We start from the raw sequence: 21,995 nt of genomic DNA, 5'->3' as shown, positions 1-21,995 counted from the left end.
ATTATTTTATTATGCTCCGATTCCAAATATTCTGCTGATGTGGAAGTTCTCGCTCTTAAGGCAAAACATGATTGCAGTTAGGTTCGTTCAAGTAAGAATGGATATAAAGATATGCTACATTAAATTGTACATTTAGATATTTCGGAAGGATAATGAATACGAAGAAATTTAAGGTTGACTCACTTGTTTTTGTCTGAAAATAATGAAGAAATGCTCCACCACCAAATGGTTATTTGTACAAAGATCAGGATGAGAATTTAGTGATGGAATTTTAGTAATAAATTTGTATATATGTATGTAGATACAATTAAGAAATCAAGGAAATGTCGTCATGGAAAAATTTATTCGCACACGTATTTAAATCGAATTGAGAGAGGTAGTAGTAATGATATTATCGAAGCGAGGCAGGAAGAGACCGATGTCTGTCTCATTCTGCTTGGTTCTCACAGATGAGGCAAAGCGAGACTACCGAGTTGGTGCAACTTGCAGAACAATGCGAGATCGTAGAAGCACAATTCGCCTCAATTAAATTATTCCACCTGGGCTGCTCCGTTTAATTACTTGGATAAATTTCCAAAAGCATTATGTAGGCAAAATCATACACGTTGTGTCCAATAAAAAAACATGCAGGTGCATTTACAACTAAAAACTACTTTATTTGAAACCAATAAATTGCTTGTTATAAAATATTTGAATTTCTTACTCTGCAATTTTTAAATAATTGCTGTAATCTACTCGTAGAATATCTTATACCAAGGACTTAAGGTCCAACTTAACTCGGAGACAGCTTCTTCCTATGGGACCGAAGGGTCCGTGATTTTCCAAGGATTCACACTTACTGCCCACTCCAGTAATTTTGTACCCGTCGACCTCGTCTTCCTCCATGATGACCTCAGGCACCCCAGCCCAGTCGGCTCTTGTATCTCCTCGCCTCTCCAAGTCCAAAATATGACCAAGTGTACATTTCTTGAAAACCTGTCAGAAATCGTGATATTATTTAGTGACACGTACTGAATTATCCATAATTGACCTTACGTCTCCATTTGCCCCTATTAATTTCCTCCGGCAGAAATGGCTACCAATGTAATCTATCATTCCAGGCTCGTGGTCCAAGGCAGGGTACCAAATCCACAAGTAGGGCGTAATACGGTCCAGTTTTACGTAGCGCTGCTTACAACCTAAAATAATTTTGAAAATTTCACATATTTCAAAATTTCAAGATAACAGTTATTTTTCGTAATTTTAAGAGAATGGATCCAATTTACTCATTGACATCTCAATGAATCGATTTACATGCTTAATTTTGCAACGTTGGACAAACCTGGCTGGTTCCCATAAGCAAGTCTGGGATCGTTCCATGCTAACGAATAAGTAACTTGGACGGGTAGCTTATCCATCGCACTGGAATTCCAACTTTTATCAACTTTAGCGTTAACATATACCGAGACCTTTGTTGTAGTAAAATTTACTTCGGTTGGATACATGTTAGAATCATAGAGAAAGTTGTTCAGAGAGTTTCTACAGTTTGCGTCGAGTTGGAGTGTTGTGTCGGAATACGCGTTCGTAGCACTTATCATGAACACTGTGATCATGGTGAAAACGAATTTAATTTCACTCGACATATTTAAAAATTTCTGTTTTGTACAAAATCTGTTGTCAACAACGATTGTTTTAAAAAAAATACTGTAAATTTCGCTGGCACTATTACTTGAGAGAGATGAAGACTACGACTGTTGGTCGAGAGGGTTAATTTTGTGGTAGAAGAACCCTTTATTGTATTTCGCTAAAGTATTTATACGCATACCGTAAATTCTCTATTACTGGCCGGGGTTCTAACAGAGGCCGGGCCTCTAATAAAGGCCGGGTCTACAGGCCTGCTTTTTGGTTTATTGGCCGGGTCTCTATTAGAGGCCGGTCTCCAATATAGGCCGGGTTTCTCCCCCAATACGCCACGACGAATTAATACTACTTGTAATTATAAATAAATGTAGTAATAAGTATGTAATAACTAATAACGAATAATTCTTCCACACCGAAGCTTTACATTAAAATTTAAACTACCAGCAGTAGACTTTTCCGAGCGATTCTGCGGCTCGAGACTTACAGGAGAATGACAAATGTCATCAAAAATTTTCGTTTTCGAAACAACAAGCAAAAGATAATTCAGCGAGGATGCACGAAATAAAAAAATCTTCAATTGATCTTCGAATAAGGAAAATCTTTAATTGTCGAGTGGGGTTTGAAAGCATGGGATAGTTTATCATCAGGCGCAATATTTAATAAATATGTGGTTTAACAAGCCCATTGAATGGCTGAGAAGATAACATTATTCTTTGTTTGAAGGAAGATAAATTAAGTTTGCTATATTTATTTATTTAACAAATTCCGCAAAGTGTCTCTAATACAAGCCGGGTCAACAACACCAGGTTTTGGTTATTGGCCGGGTCTCTAATAAAGGCCGGCCTCTAATATAGGCCGGGTCTCGAGGCTCGAAGTTTCAATTATAGGCCCGGGCCTCTAAAAGAGAATTTACGGTATGTGGAAATGCATTCCATTTACATAAATACATACACGTCTTAACTTGTCGCACCTTGATAAAAATAACGATCGCATCCATTTCCTGGAAGGCTGCTTTCCCACATTTCTGAGAATACCTGTGTTTATGTGCGTTGACAAGACCGAAAATACAGGTAAAAATCGTTTGAGCTTGTAAATATTTCATTTCTACTCATGGTTTCTACATTTATTATATATTTGCAATTTATCACGATTTGGTATATATTTATTTAACTACTGATCAACACCGAAATTATTTGAAGAAAATTACACACATTTAGGAGCAGTTTTAGAAAGTATGTACATGTATGTTATTTGTCAATGCACGCGTTGACTTAAAGTATACATGATAATAAAGTAAAATATAAAATTAAGGTATTTAAGTTCAGTACAATTTTCTAAGTTTTACTTCAATAATTTGTTAAAATTGTCACCGGGATCGTTACCACGTTATTGACAAAGATTTGTTGCATAAATATTTCAACCTACATCCAACATGAAGCCAATGCTGTAGTAAGTATCCGCCTCCATGGTGAACATCTTGTCGAAATTGATATAGAATATTTCCCCTTGTTTCGCATAAACGCTAAACTTTGCATGGTCAAGGACAATACGCCACTTGGGGACGCTTTCAATAACAATGGTCGCTTTGAAGTACCCATCGGACAGGAAGGGACCCAAGAAGCCTAGACCGGTCAGACCGATGCGTTGATTAACTTTCACCCTGGAAATATTGCAAACATTTGTAAAAAAAATCAGGAGAATTTCTTATTGATTAGTTAAGTTTGCTTACGTGACACGATACGTGACCCCATTAAATCCCATGTGAGCGTTTTTCATCACAGTACCGCGAGAAACAGTTCTCTCTTCGGTTTTTAGAATTTCGTAATTCATGTTGTTTTTTTAAAGGACAATTTTTGTATCTGTGTTGAAAGTTAATACAGGAATGTGGCGATGACGAAGGACGGAAATGAGGAAACGTTTGGCAAATCGCGATAATTACTTATCATCTCGCGTTAAATTTTCATGTGATGTTGACTTTGAGGGAATTAAATTTATCATGGGTGATGAGGCAGGGTTACATATGTATGCTCAAATTATCTTCATGTGAATTATAATGAAACTGATGTCACCAATTAGTTTTGCATGTCTGAAAATTTGCCTGCTTTAACTTTGCGTGAATCCTTGCATGATAAATGCATAAATCATGTAAAATAAATCTCATGCTATCTGTTATGACCGTGTCGTATGATTTTTCCGTGAAGTGGAATTGTGTGTAAAACTTGGGCGGATTTGGTGCATACCTAAGTCATTTTGAGACAGACAGATTGAAAGATGATGAAGAATTTAAATTAATTTTGTGGATGATAAAAGAGGCGAAAATTAGACTTCTCAAGTAAACGGTTGATGAATTGTATTGTACCAAGGGTCTTATGTACATATGCACATATGCATATATTGGTTGTATGTAGAGTGGGTTTTGTGTATATCTCGATATGCTATCAAATTAAATAAGCGTAAGATTAGGCGATGAATTCAATATAACTCGTGGAAAATTGGCCAAGACAATTTCTTAGTAGGTAAATATTTAAAATCAATTTGAGACAATCCTAAAACCAACATTTATTCCAAAGAAGTCAATAAATAACGAAATTGATAAGAACAATTTCTTTAAAGTACCATGTGAAATTATGTTAATTTGCAATACACGACCATTTCGCACTATGATCAAAACGCTATTAGCACATTGCCAATTATTTCCACCAAATAAAATAAGATACTTGACTTGCTATCTTTCGTTATTCTGCTTAAACTAAACTGTCCCAATCCCACGGGCAGAATGAGCAATCTCAGACTTCTTACTTTCTTCCGGTACACTGTTCTTCGACATCCGCTCTTCCCGACAAGGTGACGCTCGTTTTTGCAACACCGAAAAAAAATTCTACACAAGGCATCACATTTTCCAAACATTGTCAGCAGCAGCTCTAAAATTAGGACGGATAATATAACTGTGAATCCATTAATGACAAACATTAGGTGAGAACCTCGTCCATAAAGGCGAACCAAGAGAAATGCAAATCCACAAAGCATAACTCCAACTGCGGCAAGAATCAGGACAACGGAAAGTTTTACAGCGTTCTCCACACTTTGAGAAATTATGCGAAATCTGTTATAATACTGAAAGCGTTTCTGACCCTGATTTGGGCCAATTTCTATCAACTTTTGCAAAATTGAGGTCGCTTTTGCGCCCAAATTAGTAGCGGCAGAAATGAAAAAGACAAAAATTCGGACGCCCTCGTACATTAAAAAATTGCAAGTTGGCCATGCCGTCAAGATTATGAAAATAATTTGGAATACTTTTCCGAAACCGGGAAGCCAACAATTTTTTACGAAGGAATTGAAATGAGGGAACGACATGAGGTACATGACAATGTAGTAGACAGGGTCGTTCCCATTGGAAACAATGGAAACGAGCGTAATCGGTGGGGAAAGGTATAAAATCATTGTGAGAGATTCGAATGTTCCCGCGAATCTAGTAGTTTCTGAAGTACTTTTTCTGCCACCAGTTTCTGAAAACGTAAGTCCACTCACACATTATGCACTACATGATTTTGGGGGTACGCTTTAATTTTGAATTTAGAATACCTGCCGTCGATTCGGTGTCCATCTGGATCATCTCGTTTGCCATGTGAACTGCCATGTCTAAGATATCAAGCACCCAAACTTTGTAGGCGATCGTGCCACAAAATCCGAGAAGGAACCACACGCTCCACATCCATATTCGTGGATCCATCCCCATCTTGCCATATGATTTAGTTTCCTTGACAACAATCCAAATCGCAGCCACGCACATGACCCAGACAGAGTTGAGTAATATCATTGAGATCCAATCAACGAAATGGGGAAACCTTTGACGTGTCTTCCGAATTATAGCGATGCCATTTTTGTCGATAATTATTTCGACGCGTGGTTTGTACTGGAATGGATAAAACTCGATGAAGAGGAGTTGAAGGATGGGAATTTTGTGATTTTGTGCTTTTTCTTTGTTTTTCATGGCTGTATTTTAAAGTTTCTAGGGGATTTATACTCAGGGCATGAACTATATACATGTATGTAAATACATAAACGTTTGTCGGGAGGTTGATATATTTTTATTTATTTATGTAGCTCTGCCTTGGACAGTGGTAAGTGTTCATGGTAGGCAATATTTTATTCCAAGGCTTCGCATCGATAAATCAGGCAGTTCCAATGATTACGCGAGTAAAGATTGTTCGATATCATGCTAACAATTCCGTTAACTTAAATAACATACATATGTAAGTATTGCCGATATCAAACCCAATTCAAACAAATTGTGAATACAATATTTAGTCATAAGTAATCAAATGTCACAATGATGAAGTCACAATACATAGACGTATGTATGTACATACATTCCTATTAAATACATAAATATGTAATGGTGCCATAACTGTCTTTGGTCTTATCCAAATGGTTACCCAAATTCAAAGTTAATTTCTGCAGAATATAACATTAGATCCTGTAACATTTATTTCAGTTTCAAATGATGCATGCCATTAAACCTAACCGTTTTTCAATACCTTAACATAAAATGTCTAAATTACAATTTATTCCAAATATTTAAATTCAAACGTAATTGTTCTTGCTTTCTTCGAGTTCCGTCTCAGCAATGCCGTTTCAAACAAAAGACAAAATAGACAACCCGTTATGCAAATCCCAAATAAATAAAATCCAGCTACAATTTTTGACTCTGGGGTGAGTTGAGATTCAGCATCAAATCTCGGGTGGGTCCAATTAGCATAGTGATGAAATAGTTTGGGAGGCCTGCTCATTAATCGCAACCAGCCTTCCCAATGTGCATAGATTCCTGAGGATATCATAATCTTGAGTCGTTTTTCTGCATAATTTTCAAGAATCTGGAAATTTGGCCAACCGGTAATTACAGTAATGTATGTTTCAACTACTCTCAAATACTTTTGGCCGTTCGGATTATCATTTACGAAAGGTAACAAAGAATCAATATTTTCTTTTGTGTCCCAAAATCCAATTTTGTCGCAAGTCGACAGTGTCGTCAGGAATCTTTCTGTTTCTCTGTAATCGATTGGCTTTAATGGGGACATTGCGATTGTATCATTGTACATCTTTTGTTCGATCCTTGCAAATGCGTCAAATTGGTTTTCTCCGTCTTTTTCCTGCATTTCGTATCTAGACAGATGAAACATGTCACGAAATAATCTTGACATCCTTTTGTATCCGGCAGGCATCAGGTTCCATCCCTCTGACCTAACAAATTCATTTAACTGACTTTGATAAATTAAATATATATGTAAATATCTGTACGTTTGTATGAAATTATTATACGCATGTGAAATAAATTAATTGCACACAACTTCTTCACTTTGATCACCGCATCGACTCCGTTAAATGTATATATGTAGGGTTAAATAATGCATAAATATACATACTTACATATGTACATACATATGTTTATGCATTATTTAACCCTGCATACATTTAATTATTTCGGTGCGGGAATGCGAAACTCAGAGTGACATGGTTTGAAATCTCAATTTATTCAGAGTCTGACCTATCTGCGTGTGGAGACTATCTATGCATCCTCACTTAGGTTCTGTATGGGTTTTGTAACTAAAACTCTGAACAACCTTTGTACGTACATGTATACAATTAAGTACATATGCACATTCAAGTATAATAAAACGCTAAGCCAATGTGTTAAACAGACTTACCCAATTGGTACGTTTTGTGGGACAAATAATTCGTATATCTGAAGTAAGAAATACATATAACGGTACTCCAAGGGTATTTTACCGATCGGATTCGGAAAGTTGAAGGGAAGGAGAACTTGCAACTCTTCAATGTCGAAAAGGCTTTCCCACGGCGTGTGATACGTAGCAGGGACAATCATTTCCATTGTTAAGATGGTTTTATACCAGTTTGTTAGCACAGTTCCAGTCAAAACCACCCACATACCAATTAAAAGATGCACTCCTAATATGTCTCCTTGCCCAGGAAATCTACTCTGAAATGAGTTCAATTTATCCAGCACAGAATTTTCTAAGCATATTCCAATAGCAACTCGAACCCCGTTCAACCCAGGAGGAACCACCAGTGCGGTTAAAATAAGCACAACAATTAGCAATGTTAGCACTATGCAAACCCATGATGCAAGATCGAATGGGCTGATGAGCGAGCTCATAATAAATGTTTCCGGCCTCACTTTGTGGCAAGAGAGGAAGCTGAAGGTTTGCACTTGCTGAATTACAAATGGGTAACTATGCAATCCAAATTTGCCTATTTTTGGACTTGTGTAGATTGCCGAAAGATTTAGGTGAGCATATTCATTTGCATCTTGGATCAACCAAAATTGTACAAACTGATCGATATTTTCTAACCCGGATACTTCCTTCATCTTCAGCTCCTTTGATCCCTTGTCGTACCAATTTTTCAGGTTATGTTCCAATTTGGCATCTTCCAAGTTATAAATTCTTTTCATTCGCCAAAAATATTTGTTCATATTTCTCACTTTTTTCCTAATTCCTTGTAATTTGCTGAAACAAAGATGTTTTTCAACAATTGAACAATTCACATTGTACCAGGGTTTGGATGGTTGTCCCACCAGAAGTAGGCTGTCATGGTGATAAATATTATGATAGTATAATTCTATCCGATTTTTAGGCGTCGGCCAGATAATTCCATCGGGATCCAGAGTTATGTCCAGGATTAAAATGTCTCTTCCAAAAAGTGAGCCAATGTGGTGTGTCAAATTTCCAATTTTCCGCTGAAGATTGAATTTCGAATTAGTAAGTAGAATAACATATTGTGGCGACACTAATGACTTGATCAGATTGTTGCCTTCCTCTTCAAAATAGCTCCTGACATTTTCCCGTGGTGGTGGAAATTCGAAGACTGCCCAACAATGAAGGGATGGAGTTTTCCTTGGCTGAACTGAGAGTTTTGTATAAATTAATTTGGATTGTTGGTTAATCGAGTTAGTTATGACGACAGGAGTTTTGTCAAGTTTTATATTTATGGAAAGAATTAGTATGTTGATGCAATTTTCAAATACTTTTACGTAATCGGCAATTTGCACATCTGAAGAAGAAATTGCAGAAGGGGAGTTCATTCTTACTTCCTGACCGGTGACGTAACTGGCAAAATATAGTGTAACGAGATACCCGAAGTAATTTTTTGCAATGAAATTTTGAAATCTCTTCATAATTAATAATAGTGAAACTTAAATACATGAAGTTAAATTCTGTGCAGGAGCAACAAGGAAATTGTATTTGCTCATAACTTTGCTGTCTATTTGGTTGGCGAAATAATGACGATTATGAGCAACCTTAATGCATGTATACATGCATATGTAAATGTACTTAAGTATGTACCTAACCGACTACTTGTGACTAATTACTTTACATATGTACATACACACGTGATTATATATATCATAATACGTAACCCCATAAGAAATGTACAAATTTTTTATGACCGGAAATAACAATTTATGGATCAATTTGCATGAATCGGAAGAATTGGAATTTAATTGGGATAATTTAAGGTAAACTTTTATACATACGTCAGTGGAACTGCAGGCCCCGATCTTGCCAAAAACCTAACCCGGGCAAAAAATCCTGGCCCCAAGCCGCTCGCGCCTGCATCCCCGCTTTCTTTTGTACGCAATAAGAGATTAGCATTTATTGCGTAAGAATTACCCTCGTTGACATAGACAATGAGTAAAACCAGTGCTCTTTGACTAACACATAAATATCGTTTATCAATAAATTGTAGACATGTGTTAAATAAAAAGCACACATAGTTAAAAAATTTAATAAAACCCTAAATTTGTTATGGGGTTGGTACCGTCGACAGATTTTAAAATTTGGCTGTGCGGGATTTACTATATATGTATTTGTGACAAATTCTATGGTGACCCGAAATTAAATTTTCGTGGCAAGGCCTCAATTAAAAGAGTAACTAGTTCTGTAAATCAACTTTGACCCATTGTGGACTTCAAATGTATTTATAAACTTCAGCTTCGAGAAGGATCATTCGCAGCTTGCCAAATTTATTGGAATTATTAAGATATCCAAAGGATTATACCTATATTTTTTGAAAGGCCTCGTCCATTTACATTTCCCTTAGGAGCTGTAGTAAATATGCATTTCCTCGGGGTTCTTTTCACAGTTACTATTAAACGAATCTTTGAAAATTAATAATTTCTGATGAAGTTGTAATCCGTCAAAGTCAGAATTCTGAGTTTAAATTCGTTAAAATATGTAAATCCTTGCAATGGGAAAGTACGTAGCTCACTTGTGACGGTTTGTCGAAATTAGGTTAGAGTCGAACAAAATTCTGCACTTCTGTAATTTATTCATCATAAATTCCCACTTGATGCAACAATCACCTCCACACATCTAAGAAAATTTGAAACTTTGTATTTTTCTCGGCGTCCATGCAATTGTTTGGACTTATTCGGATGGGATTCGGCACAAATTGATTTTCCTTCTTTATATGATTCCTGCATATTTCAACTAGTCGTCTGAAAAGCCAAGGTCAGCCCCTACTTAATTTCAATTTAAGCGTGGGCGCTATGGTTATAAACATTAATACGATTTAAAATTTCGTACCAGATTGACAGCGTTTTTACATGTGGGAGAAAAAGTATAATGCTTCAAATCGAGCGGAATTCTCAAAATGCTCGTCCTCTGAAATTCGGACAGAGCATCTAGATCGTTTACAATTACGTAGCTTTATGGTTTTAGTGATTCCAGCCGGATTTACCACCATCAGGTTTATACAGAGTCTGATTTCAGGTTGAAATTATTCACGTGTTGGAATTAAAACGTACAGTTTAACTCTGAAATATTTCGGCACATGCTGGCGGGCTCGGAGAGCATAAACAAAATCCAATTTTTGGGTAACCGTCCATCATCATTCGAAAATTTTCAGCATTGGCTGCTTGGTGTTTTCTATTCTCCGCCCTATACATATTTATTTCCTCTTAACGACATTATGTTTGGAAAAAATATTAAATGAATGTTCAAGAATGTGCACATTCTCATTACTCAAAAAATAAATACGGCGTTAGATAAGGGATGCACAGGTTTCGAAATCAACTTACAATGACAGGATGAGACTACACACCCTATATCTTTGCCTACTCTATCTCTTGAGATAAATTTAAGTGCCAAACTTATTTATGGAGTAGATTACAGCAAAGGCCAATTATATCTAGTATAGACAAGGGCGCCTGTCGGCGCCCCTGAGATTTGGCGCCCCGGGCAACTACCCGGGTTGCCCGCCCCAAAATCGGAGCCTGAGTGGAAGCTTACTACTATTTAGTAGAATTTAAACAATAGAACTTAAACAAATTTGACATTCATATTCCTCACTCCGCACATTATGGAATTGCAAAATAAACTATGCGCAACGTCCGTTTGTAAGGCCATACATATATACATGGACAAATTATCCAATAGCTTGATCAGGGTCACATTTTATGTCGTGGGGAATAATGTTGAACTGCTATGTATATGTTTGCATGTAAATATATAGAATTATTTTCAATTCATTGTGAAAATTTCAGATTCATACGTAAATACAATGAAATACATTCAATTATGATTTTTATAATCTTAATTTAATGATTGAATTAGTATGCATATTTTATGCCCATTTATGAATTACATGACCGAATTAAATGATGAGTTATTTTACTATCGTGGTCCTGTGTTACTCGCATGCACATATTCACGTTTCTAAAAATTGGGGACTCACTGCACTGGGGACTCATCGTACTGGGGACTGAGCGGTTGGGTCCGCATCGCTGGGTCCTCGTCTCACTCTCCCACACAGTAATCTCTGACGTGGGTGACACCAAACCCGATATTATTCAAAAAATGTCGTACGTATCATCCTTCATGTATAATCCTTCATCGCGGCCTGGAACAGTCCGCGTCCCTGCCATGCCATGACACAGGTAACTTTCTTTTTTATTCGTCAATATGTTCTCGGATTGTTGAATATTGATTTTGGAGTTTATTTCAGTACCCTCACAAGCTGGCGTCGCTCGTGCGAGGCAGCGTCCGGGCCGCCCCTGGAACAAAACTTTGCGAAATCCTCTAAGGATAAGCCCGAAAAACTGGTCACAACTGTGGGATACATTATTGAGAGGTAGTGAATGGTAGTTAGTTTGAATGATTGATAAATAGAATATGTAAACTGATAATATTGACTTTGGAATTCGGAGGTGAGTGTATTGAGAACTTCTCTGGAGGATAATAGGCGAATTGGCAAAAATAGGGGACCCAACAGGACTCGAAACCTGTACTTCTTCGATAGATCCGAAGCGTCATACCTTTAGACCATAGAGCCCCACATTTTGCCATTGCTTCTTAACCTCCATATATCCCACTCGTTATTAAAACCCTACACAACATGGTTACAACCTCATTCTTCCACTAACGTCCAACGGTTCACGGAAAATCAACGCTATTTCAACTTATGTATTCTCCGCATATAAATTTTTTTATCATTATTCATCCTTATTGACCTTCAACTTGACATTACTTTGTCCTAAATTCCTTGATAGTTATTACTTTGTTAGCTACTCTATATATTTACTAATTGACTTGCCTATTAACAATTTAGTTTATTACAAATTTCTGCTGCATCCTAATTAAATGACTAAATACAACTTGGTTTAAAAAGCAGTTGTAATAATTTAAGTTCGATATGATTACCTGAGTAATTTCAAACAATGCTTTTATCAATCCCGAGTTTTGTTATTGCTCGTAGTCAGATTTTTTAGTAATACCGAGGGTTGCTTACGCTTATTTGCTCAAACTAAAAACTGACCTTAAAAATGAAGTCGACGTCGATGAATTTTTTTCGTTTGTTCAACGTGTTCCCCAGACCTCTAGCTAACTTGCCTACATCGCCGTTTCCGCAGATTCATTTTTTGCATATTTTTATAGGTGAATAGATTATACTCGTTTTAAAAAAGTTTCCAAAACCCACCAAAATTTGTACCTCGTAGATTTGTAAACCTTGGTTTTTGCTAGTCCCAACCCCTTATAAACCATTGAGATGGATATATTGACTTCTGACATGTATCTGGGTATTCGAAATGATCGAAATTACCAACTCATTTTTTTAGCACGCTGCATACGGGGTCGTTTTCCGGGAAATTTTGAGCGTTAAGTTTGTTTTCACATGAATTTCTGTGATTTTCCGGACCATTATGTGAAGCTTGTTCATAATGATGTTATTTTCATATTTCTGCGAGATTTTGACAAGTTCCCTACTTTTTAGTTTGGAACCAGGATTGTCCCCACTTCCCAGGGCGTCAAGTCTTCGAAAAACGGTACGAGACACCTTTTTTGGGGACTGGAACTCTTTTTTCGAGGGGAGTCTTGCTAATTAAGATTTTGTTCTAATTCCAATTAAGTACATTGGGCACTGTTCTTTGAGAAACACTATATCCGGATAATTTCAACTTTTCAACAATTTGTGTGTGACAATCTTCCTTTGGAAAAGTGCTTAATGAGATGGTCGACTTCGGGGGTCAATTTCTTCAGCATTTTTAGACTAACTTTTTCGAACCAATTTTTTTATTGGCCTATGACAACTCCAGTTTCACAAAAAAATTACATAAATACGCAAAACTACTTTCGCGCGGAAGTTGGTCAGTTTTTAGCTTGAGCAAATAACCATTTACCACCCGTAAACAATGGAAGAAATTATTAGAATTTTGTATGTTTACATAATATGAATTATCCACGACACGACCACGGCTAATCTTTCGGGATTCTGTGAACTATTACGGTATTGCATCTCATTGCAATGAGGTGCAATAAAATTTAAACTTAAAATTATAAGTTAATTTGGTAGGGTCCCCAAAAACTCTAGCGCCGGAATTTGCGCTTGGTAATAATGTACATTATTATCAAGCGCAAATTCAATTATTAAGTATACATATGCTATTAAGTATACATATACTTAATCAGGTCTTAGTTTGGTAGGAACCAGAGCGATGAAAAACCCACTTGGCATTAATTAATTAAGAAAATTACGCAAATACTGCCATATTTTATTATCAATGCCAAGAAAACTATACTAATTACAACGTAGAAATGGGTTTAATAGCTTTCGGAGATTTTCATATTTTGTCGAGCCTCCATATTATCGCGCATCATCAGATCATTGCTTCGCTAAAATGAGATCAATCGTATAATCCGTCACTCTAGTTACAAATTTCAAGAAGTATTCTTTGATTGTTGAGTATTTGGTAACTCCGGTCATCGGTCGCATTAAATTTATGGACAAATTTATTCTGTGGCGGTGTTGTGGTAAGAAAGTTGTCGATATTTTTGCATGCATGCGCGTGCATGACTTTGGTCGTTTTAGGCGTCTAAAACCTTTATGGACTGAAAACTGTCTAAAATTTTCCAACGCTGTCAAAAATTTTCCAAATTGAAAGGAAATGGGAAAGCTTTCTGCGACTTCTTTTTTATGACTTTTTAGCAAATAAATTTCCGGATATTTTATGGAATTTACGGATCTCTTTTAAATTTTGGAAAATTTAGTTCGTGAAGTTTCCTTTAAAATGACATTCCATATGAAAATTAAGGTTAAACTTAATTTTGGACCGAACCCCCTCGATCTGGTGCGATTGGCCCCATTTTTTGAGCTCGAGTGAGGACTAACAATTGTGGAGATATTTTGCCCAAAATGGACAGACAGACGGACGGACGGACGGACGGACAAACGACCACAATAAACGCCGCATAATGATTCAATAAATTGTACTTAAATGCACTAAAAATACGTGAAAATTCTGCCCCTCACCTCAGGTCCAACATGAACACAACGCAGGAAAATGTGGCGAGTGTGGCGATTCCTGGAATCAAACTAGACCACGGGATAATGAAAATGGGGGACTCTTCGGGAGGGGGATCATCGTCCGAAATTACACGGCTGGACAGGTCCCCATTAAATAAAGAATAATTACAAATTTTCTAATTAAGAATACCATATTCATTAAGGCTCTTCTGTATGCGGGGTTTGAATTTAATTTTTTTTTGTCTCAACTTTCCCTTCTTCGACGTATTCAAATGGCGATTTTGAAACGTGTTCATCGCCGTGGGCTTATCTATTACAAAATGTAGATTTTATTGCTACCAAAAACCGATCATTTTTAGGTTTGAAAAAGTTACAAGGTTAAAATTTTGATTTTTATCTTCCATGTGAAAATAAAATAAAATTGATAAAAAATAGTAAGCAAAAATTAAATATCTTCTCATGGAAGAAAAAATCAAAATTCCACCCTCCTAACTTTGTAAACCTAAAAATCCTCCATTTTTAGATGCCATAAAATCTTCATTTTATAAAAAACCCACGGCTTGGAACACGTTTCAAAATCGCCATTTGAATCCATACCCGAAGGGAAAGCTGAGACATGAAAATTCAAATCCAGACCCCGCATACAAGAGAACCTTAATCTTAAATTTGTAAACCTTAGTTTTTTTGAATTTTAATTAGTGGATCGATATTCACGTTCAACTCACCGCCGTGCATCTTGGCCATTTCGAAATTCGTCTGTGTCCACTCTCTTCGTCCACCGAGTTGGAGGAGGAGGCTTGTTTTGAGCAAAATATCCTCCAATTTGCCAACGGTTTGACGAAATATCCCGTCACGGATGAAGAAATGCAGGAATACTTTCTCCAAGCCAAGCTGCCCCAGGAGATCAAGTGTGACCACTGCGTCGTCCAGTGGCACTATTTGACCGGTGAGCTAATCAAGTCATAATTTTGTGGGGAAATTTGGAAATCTGGTTACAACTTTTTTTTTGAAAGCTTAGAAATCGAGTGACAATTTTTGGATAAAAAATTTGAAACCGAGTTACAATTTTTGCCAAAAATTAAATGAAAATAGCTGTAGAAAAATTTTGAAGTCAATTGGCGACTTTTTTTGAGAAAAAATTGAAATCTAGTGATCATCTTGATAGAAAATTTTTTTTAATCAAGTTGAGAATTTTCGTAGAATTTTTTTATACCAGGTATAGAGAAATTTAGAAGTTAGTTTTCAGGAAATTTTGAAATGTTTCTTTCGTTTTCTCATTTTGCTAGACAAATTTTGAAATCAAGTGACAATTTTTGTAGATAAACTTTGAAACCAATTGGCAATTTGTTGAGAAAAATTTTTGAAATAAAGTTGACGATTTTTGTAGATTTTTCAAAAAACCCAGTCCTTTTACCCTTTTTGCATAGAAATTTAAAAATCCATTTTTAGGAAATTTTGAAATTCAATCTTCCATTTTTTTAGGAAACTCATGGGGTCTTTGTCCCAACGGGACGGAACAGATTGGTTGCGGCGAACAAGAAACTTTCCGAGGCTGCGCGGACGTCGCAATTCTTTAAGAAACTAAAAAACTAAAATTATAACAGTTTAACACACGGGTCAATTTAAGGGAGCATTTTATTACACAAATATGTAATTATAGTATTTACAAATTTTCTTCCATAATATTTGTGTAATTGGGAAAAATGATTAATAAAAATTGCTGCAATTAAGAATTATTTGTGAATTTGAGAGTTCAACGGCGAATCAAATATTGCGAAAAATTTGTTAATTAGATTAGATCGGTTAGATATAACGTAACATAAAAAACAGAAATAGGTTTTATTTTTGCACGAATTAATCCTGAGTGGAAAATTATGAAACACAACGCTACATTTTACTTCATGCAGATTTCGCTATTATTTGCATATATTTTTGCACGAATTGATCGTGAAACATAGATAATCAGCCTAGTGAACATGGAAAATGATGCAGACATAACGCTGCATTTTATTGTATTTCATGCAAATTTTTATGTGAATTTTCGCACAAATTAATCCTGAAACGGACGGACAAAACGATTACATAAAGCAGCGGACGAATTATTGACTAATCTATCCGGGATTTCCCTTTCAAAAAGCTGATGTAACCCTTTAACCCCAACGTTTTTGAATCCTCTTATTCCTGACAAGTATTAATTGATCGTTGATAAGCACTTAAACACACTTACCATGCACTTGATACGATGACTCGGTAGGTAACGAATTTATTTCTCATTGACGTTTCGACACCGTAATCAATCAGAATTTGTCATCATTAACGCAAGTTCTTCATAACACGATTGATCAATTATGTAATCTCCTGCTCGTGTCAAGTTTGCCAAATCCATTAATAATTATTAAGCAATAGGAAAACCATCATCACTTCAATTACACCAATTCTATCGAATTATCAATATTTCCGTGGTTTAAACAGTGTTTCGTTTTTTGCAGGTATATTTTTTGCAGTGCAAAGTAAGAAATGCATGGTGCAAGAAACTGCAAGAAATAAGCGCCATCTAGCCACGCGAAGTATGAAGGAATATCGGCGGAAATTAGTTTCTTACGCCGTGCATTTCTTCCAGGTCAAATTATTTACCTGCAAGAAATCACTTTCTTGCAGTTTCTTGCGAATTTGTTACATTTCTTGTACTTCAATCCAAAAAATGCAAGAAATGTGAGGTGCAAGAAACTGGGAGAAAGTGATTTCTTGCAGGTAAATAATTTGACCTGCAAGAAATATGCGCCATCTAGCCACGCGCCGTATGAAATATTTATCACGGCGGGGCGTAGTTTTTTGCGCCTTGCATTTCTTGCAGGTCAAAATATTTAGCTGCAAGAAACCATTTCTTGCGAGGTTGTTACATTTCTTGCACTTTAAACCAAGAAAGTGCAAGAAACTGGGAGAAAGTGCAAGAAATATTGTAAGAAGAAAATTGTATTTCTTGCAGATCAAAATATTCCCCTGCAAGAAACCGCTTTCTTTCCGTTATTTCTTGCAGTTGGTTACTTACTTTTGCCCGAAACACGGATTTCAAAATTTCATAAAATTTCAGATATCCCACCTCCCCCCAAAAAAATGGGTAACTTCCATCCATTCTCACTTTACCTCGTTGTGGTCACTTTACTCGTGGCCTTTCACTCCGGCGACCGACTTGTTTCTGGCCACGGGAGAATGATGGAGCCTCCGAACAGGTCGTCAATTTGGAGACGGGTCGAGTACGAGGAACTCCACCCACCAATCAATTACAACGACAATGAACTATTTTGTGGTGGATTTATCGTAATTTTATTTTAATTTTTAAAAAAATATGTATAACAAATCTAGTACAGCAAAAAAAATCAGCACATTTTTAATCTGGGAATTTATTTTTAAATTCTGAACAACAAATTTTTAGAGCTGGGAGTTGCCAATTTTGTTAAAAGAAATGTACACTCCAGATTTTGACACTTTTTGAAGGAGGAGGTCTCAAGTTTAAGAAGCCTTCAGAAACATTGGAACTCATCGAAACTGGATTAAAAAACTCGAAGCCATTCCATTAATCAACTTTAGAAATTTGAGGTTCAGAATTTTAAAATAATTTTTTTACGATTTTGGCGATAAGTCATTGAGTTCTACATAATTTGTCAATTAGTTGATTAATGGAATTAAAGTGAGTTTTTTTTAAAGTTTCGACGAGTTCTAATTTTTCTGAAGGCTTCCTAAACTTGAGATATCCTCCTTCAAAAAGTGTCAAAATCTAGAGTGTACATATTCAAAAAATTGGCAACTCTCTGCTCTGCAAACTAATCGTTCCGAATTTCAAAATAAATTCCCACAGCGGAAAAATGACTAAAAACGTGCCGATTTTGACGATGAGGTTGACATCTTAGCAAACTTCGCAAAATCTTCTTGCAGATCCAGTATGAACACAATGACGGGAAATGTGGCGAATGTGGGGACTCTTTTAACTCGACGAAACCCCGGGAGAACGAGCACGGGGGGTTTTACGGGAAGGGGATCATCACCAAGACGTACACCAGGGGTCAAGTAGGTTACCTATACTGTTAGAAATCCAGTATTAAAATAATACCAAGCGGTAATACAATTTATATGTGACTTTACCATAGAGGTATTGATATGTATATAATACCCTGTAATAATACCTCGGTACTAAAGTTTTACCAAATCGGTAGAAAATTTGCACGGACCGGTATTACAAAGCTGTAGCAACTTTAATACCAGATTTCTAACAGTTTAAAAATGGTCCAAAATTTCCGGAAACCAAATGTCCTAAAAATTCTTGAAAATTCCCGGAAACTTTCCCCCGCTTCCCTGCCCCCACAAATCTAGCCCACCCTTCAACCTCAATTATTACACCATATGTCACAAAATTTCCAGGAAATCGTCATCCTTGTCGAACTAACGTTCGGCCACATGGGTTATTTCGAATTCAGAGTCTGCAACTTGGACAATGATCAATCCGAAAGTGAGGCCTGTTTCGAGCAAAATTTGCTCCAATTGAGCAACGGAAGCCCCACGATTCCAACCCGGTACCCAATCCCGACCAGTGGCGTGGGCTGGTACAATATCAAAGCGAGCCTGCCCACCAACCTGGTTTGTTTCCATTGCGTCCTCCAGTGGCATTACTATGCAGGTGGGTACTTAAGGTCCCATATCTTCGTCTTACTTACAATGCGATGGTGTGAAGTGTAACCCTCCGATTTGGTTGAAATTTTGAAATTATGTGGTCCATGTCAACACAACCAACGTTTCTTCAGGCAATTTGTGCGATGGTCAGAATTTGGCAAAATATTTGAGGTCAAAGTTGAAAAACGGGCGATTTTTACCAGGCGGAGGAAGCTAACAACTTCCATTCTCTCCCCGTGTTAAAAATCGCCCGTTTTTCAACTTTGACCTCAAATATTTTGCCAAATTCTGACCATCGCACAAATTGCCTGAAGAAACGTTGGTTGTATTGACATAATTTCAAAATTTCAACCAAATCGGAGCGTTACACTTCAAACCATCGCATTGTTAGAGTTTTTAGTCTCACTCAACCGGTTAAAAAATCGCCATTTGAAAAAAAAATTTTTTGGAAAATTTATCCTTTAACGTCATTGGATCAGATTGAAAATCTGGTTTGCAAACCATGACGGTTCCTCTTCACCATATAACTCTGAATTCATGGATGAAGGGAAAGTTGAGACAAAAATTTAAATTCAAGACCCGAATGCAATGGGACCTTAATTCACGCAACGTTATCAACCCACTCTATGGAAAAGTATTTTTTTTGTAATTTTATCCTAATTTTATCTAGGCAATTCATGGGGCGAGTGTGAAGATGGAACCTACGCGATCGGTTGCGGTCCTCAAGAAACATTTCGAGGATGTGCAGACATCGCAATTATTAATTAGTGAGGAGAAATTATGTAGAAAAAGTATGAATAATTCATACTTTCTGCGCTAGCGAAAATTTGTGACATTTTGAAATTCTGTGTAAATAAAGATAATATTTCTGCGCTTGCAAAAATTTGTGACATTTTGTAATTTTGTGCAAATAAAGTTTTTATTTCTGCACTTTCAAAAATTTGTTACATTTTGAAATGCTTTGCAAATAAAGCCTTTATTTCTGTCCTTCCAAAAATGTGTGACATTTTGAAATTCTGCGCAAATAAAACTTTTATTTCTGCACTTTCAAAAATGTGTTACATTTTGAAATTGTGTGCAAATAAAGCTATTATTTCTGTCCTTGCAAAAATTTGTGACATTTTGAAATTCTTGGGAAATAAATCATTTTTTAAGTTGGGAAAGACGTGCTCTCCAAATTTGTCATCCAGAATTTTAAAATAAATTCCCACATGTGCATGAGAAATGATTTAAATGGTGGTGATTTCGCGATGAGTCATCGATGTATGTACGTTAAAATTGTAAATACCCGAAAATAATAAAGGCTTTCAAATTGTATACAAATATTTACGTTGAGCTGCATTTTGCATTGTTTAATTTTACATTTATGAAGGTTGCGGTGAGTGTAGCATGGAAAATGTTTACGAATGATGCGTCAAAAATGGGGAAAATCTGAAGTGTACCTTTTTAAAAAATTGGGAACTCCCTGCTCTACAAATTTGTCGTTCAGAATTTTAAAATAAGTTCTCACAGGCGCATGAGAAATGATTAAAAATGTGACGATTTTGATAAAAAAAATTGTCGCAAAAAGAACAAAGTGTTTTAATTTTATAGTGTTGAGCAGCATTTTACATTGTTTAATTTTGCATTTATGAAGGTTGCGGTGGGCATAGGGTGCGAATCGGAATGCATGTTTACGAATGACGTAAACTAATTCTTAACGACTGATTACAAACACAATGCAAATTCTAAACTCTGCTTTTAAATTGAAGTTGGGGGCCATACATAAAACGTGTGACCGATTTTTGGGGAATTTTGACCCCTACCCTCCCGGAGTGACCTATATGCTCCACGTTATAGTTAACATGGTAGGACATACGTGTTCACTTTCATTCATTTGACTGATTATGATAGTGAATGAAAATTAATTTCCTGTGATTTGGATGATTGAAGGATTCTCTCATTTCGGATGAATGGCTGAGAATGAAAGGATTTTTCACTCATTTCATTTTTCACCCTATGCTTAATACATGGGGCGAAGTAAGAAATGAAGTCAGATGAAGTGAAATGAAATGAATTTGAACCAAAATGACTAAATGTGAATAAAAATCTTCAGTCAGAAATTAGGACGATTGACTTTTGAATGAAAAAATTGTTTTTGAACAGTTATAGGGAAGGGTAGGATGCCTTGACCCCCAATCCTCCCCCCCAAAATCTATGGCATCCTTTCTGCACAGCCCCTAAACATAAACCAGCCTAATCATAAATTGACTGCACAAAATGCAGTCAAAATGCACTCGAAACAGTTAAACATTACACATTACGTCAGCAGGCCTTCAAGTTTAATAATCAGAGGATGGATATGTATTTAAGACAAATAGCTGAAATATGCTGTCAATATTTATTTTCAAAAATTGTATACGAAATAAGTTCGAGAAAAACCATAAAAATAACAATTTTGTACAAAATTTGAATTTCTGAATATTATGTTCTTGATTTTGTACGGTAAAATTTTTTGGAGGAAAAAAAATCGTATCGTATCATATCCTTGAAATATGAAATGTATTCTTGAAAAAGTATCTAAAAAGCTTACGTATATGTCTGACCAAAATTTTAAATATTTATTTCTGAAAATCTATAAATATGTATAAAAAAACTAAATTTTCGAGCTTTATAAAAGTTAGTTAACACACCTCCAAAGTTTAACCGCGATGAAATCAAAAAATTGCAAATAGATACATATCCGCCCCCTGTAAATAAGTACCTCTTCGCCGTACCAACGTCAGGCCTATTGTTCCAAAGCGAAATTTAACCTTGGTCACAATAATTTGAGGCTGTGAACATTCACAACAATTTAAACATTAAAATATGTACTTATTTGCCGAGAGTATAAAACTCTTCAGAATAGG

General features: G+C 36.2%; 3 protein-coding genes across 4 annotated transcripts; 1 reads left to right on the top strand and 2 right to left on the bottom strand.

The window, feature by feature from the left end:
- Positions 1-631: 631 nt before the first annotated feature.
- On the bottom strand, positions 632-1,756 carry LOC110849316. Its single transcript, XM_022096724.2, has 3 exons — positions 1,322-1,756; positions 1,036-1,178; positions 632-975 (listed from the first exon to the last, which is right to left on the bottom strand). Exons 1-3 carry the CDS (start codon positions 1,620-1,622, stop codon positions 748-750), a joined length of 672 nt encoding a protein of 223 aa, XP_021952416.1. The 5' UTR covers positions 1,623-1,756; the 3' UTR covers positions 632-747.
- Positions 1,757-2,275: 519 nt separating this feature from the next.
- On the bottom strand, positions 2,276-3,550 carry LOC110849385. Its single transcript, XM_022096789.2, has 2 exons — positions 3,350-3,550; positions 2,276-3,280 (listed from the first exon to the last, which is right to left on the bottom strand). Exons 1-2 carry the CDS (start codon positions 3,448-3,450, stop codon positions 3,037-3,039), a joined length of 345 nt encoding a protein of 114 aa, XP_021952481.1. The 5' UTR covers positions 3,451-3,550; the 3' UTR covers positions 2,276-3,036.
- Positions 3,551-16,739: 13,189 nt separating this feature from the next.
- LOC110848803 lies at positions 16,740-20,036 on the top strand. 2 transcript variants are annotated; one of them, XM_022096124.2, is made up of 5 exons: positions 16,740-16,931; positions 17,534-17,760; positions 18,376-18,507; positions 18,859-19,114; positions 19,778-20,036. In XM_022096124.2, the coding sequence occupies exons 2-5, from the start codon at positions 17,557-17,559 to the stop codon at positions 19,873-19,875; spliced, it is 690 nt and encodes a 229-aa protein (XP_021951816.1). In that variant the 5' UTR covers positions 16,740-16,931; positions 17,534-17,556; the 3' UTR covers positions 19,876-20,036. The 2 variants fall into 2 exon arrangements, with proteins under 2 accessions (XP_021951816.1, XP_021951817.1); XM_022096125.2 differs by having other exon boundaries at positions 16,740-16,952.
- The last annotated feature ends 1,959 nt before the right edge of the window (positions 20,037-21,995 follow it).

This window comes from Folsomia candida, unplaced genomic scaffold, assembly GCF_002217175.1.
Source record: "Folsomia candida strain VU population unplaced genomic scaffold, ASM221717v1 Fcan01_Sc004, whole genome shotgun sequence".
In the NCBI taxonomy this organism is placed as follows: Eukaryota; Metazoa; Arthropoda; class Collembola; order Entomobryomorpha; family Isotomidae; genus Folsomia; species Folsomia candida.
This window is presented reverse-complemented; position numbering and strand designations above follow the sequence as displayed.